Raw genomic sequence first — 9,585 nt, 5'->3', positions numbered from 1 at the left:
GGCCGGTAGCCCGGTCGTCCCACGGGACTGATGTATCGAGCGGAGAAGAAAAGATTTGTCGTCACGATGCTGTTACGCGTTCGTCTTTAAATTTGTTTCGCTTCATCGCGCGCCCTTCCACCTTTTCCCGCAGCGATCCTAACGTTTGACGATGTCGTCGACGATGGAAAAGACCGCTGTTCCGAACCCAAACTACGTAAACGTATAATTCGCTTCGAACGGTTTACGAATGTCCTAAGGATTCTCTCGTAAGAAGGAAAACGAAAGAAATTCGCGGAATAACATTTCCGAGAAGCGTATTTCGTTTGGAGGTGGCTGGTTCGTGATCGCGTATACGGGAAATTCTATTCGGCATCGCGTGCGCGTTCCTCTTACGCGATGAACGATTTTCAAAGCAAATGGTCCTATGCAAATGCATAGATCGTGTTGTTTCGTATCCGAGAATCCGTCGAATCGCCGCGAATCCATTTGGAGGAGAAATGCGAGATGCTGAGAGGCCGGAGACCCGATTCTGCCAGCGTTCGCCTATTCCAGTATTCCGGCGGGGAGCGAGGATTGGAATCGGAGGGGCTGCAGAAAGAAAACGACCATTAATACAAAAGCTATTTTTATTCTTTAATCTCGTATCAGTCGTGAAAAATCCTTCGCTACATCAAAAGTACGTACGACATGTGCAGAATCGAATACATTACGTTATACACGGTAATACAAATCGTATTGCTCAATCCTTCGGAACATCGTGTGTACATGAGCGCGTGTACGTATTACATGTATACTTATATATTTATATTTATATTTATGTATATATATATATATATGTATATATATATATATGTATATGAATGTGGATTCACGGAGGTGATCGCGGTGTATATATGCCGATGTATGCGCGCACGCGCGCCTATGTGTACGTGTGTGTGCACAAACGATATAGATGTGCGACTGTGTAATTGTGCGGAATCGTAATTCCGTTCGCGACGAACTTTACGGTCGAAGGGAGGGTCGAACGAGATCGATACGTCTGCCCTCGATTCTCCTCTCCCCCTTACTTATCTCTCCTCTTTTTTCCTGGCCCTTTTACCTCTTTTCTCTCCCATTTTCTAACGATTACGGCGAAAAACTTGACGCGACCTCGTCGTAGTCCCATCCTAATCCTTTTGCCGTCCATGCCACGCTTCGCGCGCTTCTCTGCCGCTTTCCCATCGGCTACTAACATTCTTCTCCCGTCTCTCGTCCGACAGCCATGATATTCGTTACACCGTGCGAAAGGAAAACACGCTGACCGAGTTTCACCAACTTGGTCGATACGTTCGTGTTCTGACTCGATTCGAGGCAATCTAAGCAGGGGGTTCGCGAGTCACGAACGCCGCAAAGCACGAGGTTTACGCGGAGCCGGCGCTTCTTCGAGTCTCGATAGTAAACCGTGTTTCGTCGCTGAGAATCTTAATCCGATATCGCGTTTCGACGCACCATTCCAATTTGCGCTTGTTCGCGGGTTTCCGTCTTCTATTCGAAATTTAATATCGTGCCTCGTATGGAATTCCAATATCGAATAATAACGGCGAATTAATAAAAAAAAAAAAAAAGCTAAACGAAACAAGTCAGGTTCGGTGAAAGAAAAGGTTCGAATATTTCCATAACCCAGCCGTTTCCAGCCCACGCTCGATTTGTCGAAGACAAGAGGAAACCATCGACGTGTCAAATAGGAAAAGCAATACGTCTACGAAGCTACGCGATTGCGGGTTGTTTCCTCGAATCGACGAAATATTGCAACGGTGCAGCCATATTTCGCAACGATGATCAAGAAGAAAGAAAAGTTGGAATAATGTTGCTGCGCTCGGATCGCCAGGCGTCAGAGACACCGCGATCGCGCGAGATTTGCCGTTTCCACGGAACGTTGCTCGTTCCTCGCGAAAATTTCGATATAAATTCTCTACAGCGTTGATCGCGATCCATCGATCGATAAACAGGCGTCTGCTTGTATTTCATACATATATTCATAGCAGTGCTATGTAGTAGACGGTACGGCGTAGTTACACGACTCTCGGCTTCCTCGCTGCGAGCTATTCAGCTTCGTCCGACACCGGCGAAACTTTCTTCCGATGCGTTCAACAACCTGTTCTCTGATTCTCTTTGCGCTCTATCCGGTTTCGAAAGAAGGCCGAGATTACAGCTGCGATCTGTTAACTGTTATTCTCCCGTGAAATAGGATGAAAATTACGCGTATGCCCTGAAAAATAGGAAAAGTCTCAAGAACCGGACCAACTACTCGCTTCGAAACGAACCACGCGATTACGCCTGAGATGCCTGGGATCGTGCCTGCAGATCGCGTCCAAACTCGTGGCGATGTTTGCGAAACGACGTTTGGACTCTGACGAACGTCATCAAGGCGACAAGCTGCAACGAGATTAAAGACACGCGAAGAGAATGCTACTGGGATCGATTTTGCCGGAGCACCAGTCGCGTGGGAAGTTTGATGGCGGCACGCGTCGCTCGATAATTCAACGCGTATCTCGTAACCGAACGCAAACACCAGGAAGTCGATGGACGAATCTCGTCGGACCGCGCGTTTAATCTCGATTTCGTTTAAGCTCGATTCTCACGCGCCGCTTCTCTCCCGTCAACTTCAAAAATTCGATTCCTTTCGAAAACCGAACTTCTCCGAACGGAGAAGGTATTTCACGGTTCTCGGTGTTTTAGAAGATACGCGAGTATAAGGTGAGAAGAGCGACTCCGCGAGTAACAAGGTATGCTCGTGCTGCTCGTAGAGCGTTTCACGTTGTTGGAATAGCAATGTCGGCAAATGGAATAGGTATAGGAATAAGCAAACGATGGAAGCATTTGATCGACCTTGAAACGAGATCCCCTGTAACAGAATGAGCCGCGTTACCGCGTTGAACAACCATGATTTCGATAGCAGGGGAATAGTAGCGAATGCGTGATCGGAGATTCGAGGAGAGGCAAAAGTATCGTAACCCAGGACGGTAAACACGGTTACATCGAGCAAATTATCGCAACCAGACGCACCATGACGGAATCTACGTTCTCGTTACGGCGAAAGCGGTACCTACGGGGCACGGATCCAAGTACCGAGTCGAACAGCAAAGTCTATGAATGACGAAGGTTGACGAGCAATTTCCTCGCGTTCTATAAACACGCCTCTCGCAATTTTCACACCGCGACGAGTTCGATAACCGAAGCGAAGACAGATAAGCGGGCTGCCTCGACGTTATCCGCTGCTTTGAAACTGATCCGGGATCGGTGGCCAGCTACGCGCGGTCCATTAAATTCTAATCATCGTAATTACACCGTATCCTTTATCGAGCCAGTCAGTGTTCGATTAAATTGAAAGTATTCGTGAAATCGACGGCAAGGAGCTGCTATCTCGTACAACGTTGCTACGAGTTCCATATTAATTCGGTCGTCGCCTGGTCGACGGTTCCCGATCGAGGCCACCGTGCGGTTAATGTTTAATTTCGATTATGCATCGATTTAATCAACGCGGCTTGGCCTGCACTCCTCGTCCAGCAGCGGAAGCATAATTTTCAGCATATTGGAAATTGGAGAATCATCAATTTGGGAAATCGCCAGCAGAAAGCGCTGGTATAATGGCAATTTATTCGCCGCGAAGAGCGTCCATCTCCGAGGGAATAGAAAGCTGTGAATCAGCAAAAAAGGATTGGCACGATACGAAGAGTCAATGGTTTTTGATCTCTATAGGGAGGGCGGTGGGATGACAATGGCGACCAGCTTGACGATATCGTCGAAACGGTGAACCGCATTAGCGTCAAATAATTAAATTGTCACGCGCCAATAACCATCGTTTATACCGGCTAATAATTATCACGGTCCGTTGCCACGCTCGTAACCAGTCGTTAATCGTCGACGAACAAGCGCGTGAAAATATTCAGCCGATCAAACGGCGAGGACCTTTGCGTCTGGCGTTAAGCTTTGGAAATACACAGGGAGCGAGATAGAAAATAACGAATCAACGAATCGCGACGATTAATTATTTGCCGCGTGCAATAACGCGCGAGGACGCGTGGCTGCGTCAACGCTCGTTACCCGTCCCGTTAAACGCTAAGGTAAAATCGCCGTTAATGAACGAGCGTCGTTGATAAACGAGCGGACGCCGCGCGCGTCCAAGACTCGACGGTTTTACTAGATTCGGACGATCTATCGACTGTTAAGTTCCAACCTCGCACGAACTAGGTACGTACTAAGCGTGGATGGAAAGAGGCTGTGACAGGATGTTGCTATCCTACCGAGAGGGACGGGTTAGGTAATAAGGTTTAGATGAATTTTGGATTCGAGAACCGTTGCGCGTGATACGACGGAATGAGTATGGTCGTGAGACCGTAAACGGCACACTTTGCGCAGTAATACCGTAGGCCTTGTTAAACGACGCCGCTGCCAGTCCAATCTCAAGAGAATGTAGCTTTCATTAGGACCCAGACACGCGGTTTCCATTACACCGTTACGTTACATTACACGTTACGTTGTAAATTTTGCCACAGGGGAAACGATACGGATTTCGCTGGACTCGCGACATATATAAAATCCTGCTGCCAACTCTACAGCGTTAACACCTGTCTGTAAAATCTTCGGCAACTCGTTGGAAAACCGGACATCCGTCCTGAAATCCGCGACAGCTTCGCAAGAGGATTAAACGGAAACAAGGTATACAGGCGTGTCGCGGCAGAAAACAACGGCAACTATCCGAAACACGAGTCCACGTCGAAGATCGTCGAGAGTCGGGCGGACGAAGCTCGGCGAAAAAAGGCTGCCGAAAACCATGAAACGGTGACGGTTGGCGCGACAACGATCGGCATTTCGAACGATGCGCGTGCATTCGGTGCCACGGCACAGCCTCGATGCCTGTTACTAGGTGGACAACGAGCATCCGCCCTGCAAACAGTGATTATCCCGGTTGTGTCCGCGGCACAACAAACCCTTTCAACGCGGCCACGCGTGCCTGTTCGAGCGTTTGCAGAGGCCCGTTACCGTTAGTCGGCAACCAGGAAGAGGAGTCGGGCGATTACGATTTCGTGGCACGCGGGCACGAATCCGGAAGTCGACCGACATCGTTCGCCGATTCTGCAGGGATTCCTGGGTTTCGGCGAATTCCAATAGCCGGGCTCCGGTCGTCCAACACGTTTCCGTACTGTCCGATCCCGTTTCTACTGTTTTCTCTGTTTCTCTATCGCGTTCGCGTAACTCGTTTAAGCTCGCCGCGCGTTTCTATACGTTCCGCAGAAGTGTATTCTGCCGTCCCCGAGGATGACAACAGCAGTCGTTCCGGATGCACGTTTCGTTCCTATGTGTTTCGCGTTCGAGTCGCAGCCACCTGTTGTTTGTTGCAAAGCGGGTTGCAAAAATGGAACTCGGAGGGAAAATCGTCGTGGGTCCCCGCCAACGTAGCCGAACAGGCATAGTTCGACAGACTGGTCGTTTCGCGAATACATTCTGGCGAGAAAGGACTAAAAGTTTGTTCCGGGATGAAACAAAGAGAAGAAAAGAGAAGAAAGAAAGAAGCAAGAGAAACGATACGAGTGAAATAAAAATGTTAAGTTCGATACGTTTGTCTAATAGCGCGTCAGAGACGAAATTGAAAAACGTTGGAAAATGTGGAACGAACGGCCGAAAATGGAAAATTAAATTCTATAAAATATAAGCGAACGAATCGAGGTGGAAGATGCGTTTGTTCCGTTTAAAGCTTGCTTTTTCGCCTTTGATTGTCGCGCCACGAACGATAAATTCACCATCGATTATCGGGAGGCGAACGATTTTCACGATGCCAGTTACTACGCGAGCGAGGTCGGGAAGAGCGGCTGAAAAATGGGAAAAATTCGACGAAACGAGCGCGTCCAATTAATCCGGAAAAAGTACAACATATTCATTGCGCACAACATCGAAGGGGAAAATTCGAGCGAAGCCACGATAAGAGCCCTGTTGAACGAGCGGCGCGTTCCGATCGTCGATGGGAAAGTGTAAAAAAGGAAAATAAAAGAAGAAAGGACGGTAACACGCGGAGAACAAAGCGGTGTAGGTACATGAACACGTGCGTTTTGTACATCGACGCGATGGGAAAACGAGACGAGGTTCGGGGAACATCGTAAACCTAATTCCACTCGGGGCGTGCCAAATAATCTGGACCGCGTCGTAACTCAAAAAGCGGCGTTGCCGCGGTCCTGAATTACGGCGCGTCCGTGGTCGAGCAGCGACGATTTTTTTCCTGAAAATTTTATTGCTAGCCTGCGCGTGCACCGCGTACGGATGCGCCACGCAAATTATTACGTTTGATATATCGCCGTGAAATTCTTCATCGAAATTTTCTCCCTTTTCGCTGGTTTGACAAACCGATAAACGCGGTTCGACGCCAACGGGCGCTCTCTTTCGTATCTGGCGTACGCGTGCAAGAGGAAACCGGAAGAGTATTTCCATTCGCGACTCGCAGTTGGCGAAGATCGTCCTTCGACTCGCTTGGAACGTCGAGGCAGAGACGGGAGGCGAGCTTCGATCGATGATCGCTGATCCGACTTTCGCGAGTGCGAACGTTGACGCGAGTACGGCAACACGAGCAACCTCGAGCTGAAAAAAGACTCGAGTGAGCTCGATTTCCTTCGTACAAACCGAGAACATCTTCGTGGTACTCGTAAACACGGAGGAGTGCGTAGACTCGGTTCGCTTTCAGCTACCACTGATCCCAAGTGTCGCTTCCTATTGTCGCGGCTAACGAAGTTTCCGTCTCGACGATCCTTTCGTCAATCACCCGGATACCCTGTAAAACGCCGTTAACGCTGATTCAAAATTTTTGTGTGCGCGTGTGTGCGTGCGCGCGAGCGAGACGCGGGGCGTATCGAACGAAAAATTCGAGGGGTCGTGGTATTCGGGCCGTGGTGAGCTCGGAAGGATGTGCAGATTCGAGTTCACGCTTCGAGGCGGAGAGACTGTCGCCGTTCGTCCGTGAATCGGCCGATGATCGACAAGAGGCAGAAAAGAGGGCAGCAGCAGTTGCGTTTACGATCGCCCGAATAGACGATCCATTACTAAACGGAGCTGTGCATCCTTTCGCTGCACGTCCGACGGTCCGCCATCCGCTGATCGTAATTCGTAAACCTAGCGTTGGATCGGGCTAGATAGATAGCCCTCGAAGAACGATCGATTCGTTTATTACCTAGATTCTAGATGAACCGATCTTGCCGCTTGATCGGTGCGACGCCAGCCTGGTTCGCGATACACCACCAACCTCGCGCGGATTTATTGAACAAATTCAGAGAAAAACGTGTACGTCTTCTTCCTGGACGAAGATGAGGAGTCACGGTGAAAATTGTACGAGTGCTTTGCAGTCGGTTGTTGGTATCGATTGGTCGAGTATCGCGAAGCAACGCGTACGATCGAACTCTTAAAAATCGGCTACACAACGATAACGAATACAGGGCGAGAAGACGGAGCGAGCGGTTGCCTGGTCACGCGTGTTAGGCTCTACGACACCTTTCAAAAAATATCTACTTTCCGCGCGTGTCCAGCGCGTGTTCTGACCAACCCTCGTTTCCGCCTATTCACATTCACGTCTGTATACTTGTATTATATATAATATGTGGACATTTGCGTACGTGTGTGTCCGTTGGTTTTCGCGTTTTCCGGAGTGGTGTACAAATTTATACATATGTATATGTATATTTAACGTGTCTGTACATGGGGCTAGCCGAGGCCTATACCGGCTCTCTCGTAATCTCGCACAGTTCACCAGTCTTAAACACCGAGTTAACGTTATTATCACTACGGTAGAATTGCTATAACCTTTCGTCGGAACTTTCCAGCCCGGATAGAGCCTGTTCGTTTCTTGGGAAACCGACGAGCAGTAGACTCTAATAACGATACAATTGGTTAGCCTAAAGAGGAAATGACCAGGAGATGGAACGGTGGATGAAGGGGGTGAAGGATGCGTATGAACTTGAGCAGATATCGAACGAGTCCTCTCGAGGGACTCGTAAACCAGCAGAGTATTCTCGTTTCTTCTCCGTCGTATCCTTTTTTCGTTTCGAAAGCACGCTTCTTTCTCGCGCTTTGCGCTCCTCTTACCGCTTACAGTGACTGCAAACGAGTTGCTATTCCACGCATTTGCATCTCTTACTTTTAAACGTACCGTGTACGATGAAAGACGTCCATTTTAACGAGGCGAAAGAGTTTGTGTTTGTTAACGGAAGAATATTCTTAAGCTTTAAGGTCGGTAGTACGCCATTCGGTATTTTACTCTCCACTACACGCTCCTTTGTAATTTCTTTCGTTTCTTACACTTTGACACACACTCGTCCCACTCGTCCCCTATGTACATACAAACAATTTCTCTCAACTATTCCATCGAGGATTCCCGCGCTATCAAACGCATAACTTTGACAAAGTTGACCACCGTTGCCAACCAGCGAGCAAAGTTACCGTTCGTTCCAGAAACGTTTCCAATTTCCGGCTGTAGTCGGAGTGACAGATCGCAATAGTACGAGCGAGCGTAAAGGGCGAGCGTTCTTCGGTACGTGGACAGATCAGCTTCGATCGGACTGCGCGATCGGATCAGCCGGTTTTCAAAATTCCGACTGCGCTCGCGGCCGTTCGTTTGCGTTCGTCGGCTTCCGTAAGCTCTTGGAAAATTCGATTCCTCTGATCGGTGCACCGCTCGCGTAACCCTCGTTCCGGCAAATTCCATTGCCAAGCGAGGCTGGCGAGAATGGTCGAGATCTGCGTTCCGGAACCATGCGAAAATTCCCTGCACCAGTCGCCATCGAACTTGCATCCACGTCGATCGTTCGACAACGCCGAAAAATCGCTCGCTCGCTCTTCTATTTTGCGGATTTTGCTCGACTAACCGAGCTCGTATAATTTCAACGCAGAATTTCCTGAATTTCCCTATGCTCTCCTCTCCGACAAACAACTCGAATTTTTCGTCAAAAGTTCTATACCGAAAACGGCTTTTACGACGCTTTTCACCTGGAAAAAGCTGGTGAAAAATCCGTTGCCGTGTTCGAACGTTGCCGCTCCCCCCCCCCTCTCACTTTGCGGGGTAGACGATTTGATTAGCAACGCTGGCTGTTCCTCGAACACGGAGACCTGTTACTGACAAGAAATTATTATCCGCAGACACGTGATTCGGGACGCCTGGGAAGCCTCGCACCTGATTAATCCATTACGTTTCCGTTGCTCCGGCTCCTTTTGTTCCTGCTCAACCGGCATTTTGGCCGCACGACGTTTGATATCTATTCTCGCAGACAACGACGGCGACGGCGACGGGGACGACAACGACGACGTAGCTCTCTGTCGAGTTTCTTGTTCTGCCAATCGTGTCCGTGCCTTGTTTCCCTTGGATTAATTTGTCCGAACGTACGTCCCGACAGTTTCCTCGGTTCGTGTACGCGACAGATCCGCTGTCTCTGCTCTGCCCCCGGGAACCGAGATAATCGGATTCGAAACGACCCGGCGGTCTTCTGCTCTATGCGCGAGCCATCTTCGTGTCGTCGATCCCGAGTTCTCTTAGACGTCCATCGCGTCGCCAACGTATCCCTCGTCGGGACTCTCCGGATGATGAGGCGG

General features: G+C 49.3%; 1 protein-coding gene across 1 annotated transcript in view; it reads right to left on the bottom strand.

Moving 5' to 3' along the window:
• Positions 1–7,662: 7,662 nt before the first annotated feature.
• LOC100741202 (leucine-rich repeat-containing protein 24-like) overlaps positions 7,663–9,585 on the bottom strand; it is a 68,269-nt gene continuing 66,346 nt past the window's right edge. The window contains 1 exon segment of the mRNA XM_024371678.2: positions 7,663–9,585. This exon segment is cut by the window's right edge and continues 42 nt beyond it. Coding sequence (XP_024227446.1) covers positions 9,526–9,585 — 60 coding nt within the window. The 3' untranslated portion in view covers positions 7,663–9,525.

Source organism: Bombus impatiens, unplaced genomic scaffold, assembly GCF_000188095.3.
Source record: "Bombus impatiens unplaced genomic scaffold, BIMP_2.2 scf_1503, whole genome shotgun sequence".
NCBI lineage: Eukaryota > Metazoa > Arthropoda > Insecta > Hymenoptera > Apidae > Bombus > Bombus impatiens.
This window is presented reverse-complemented; position numbering and strand designations above follow the sequence as displayed.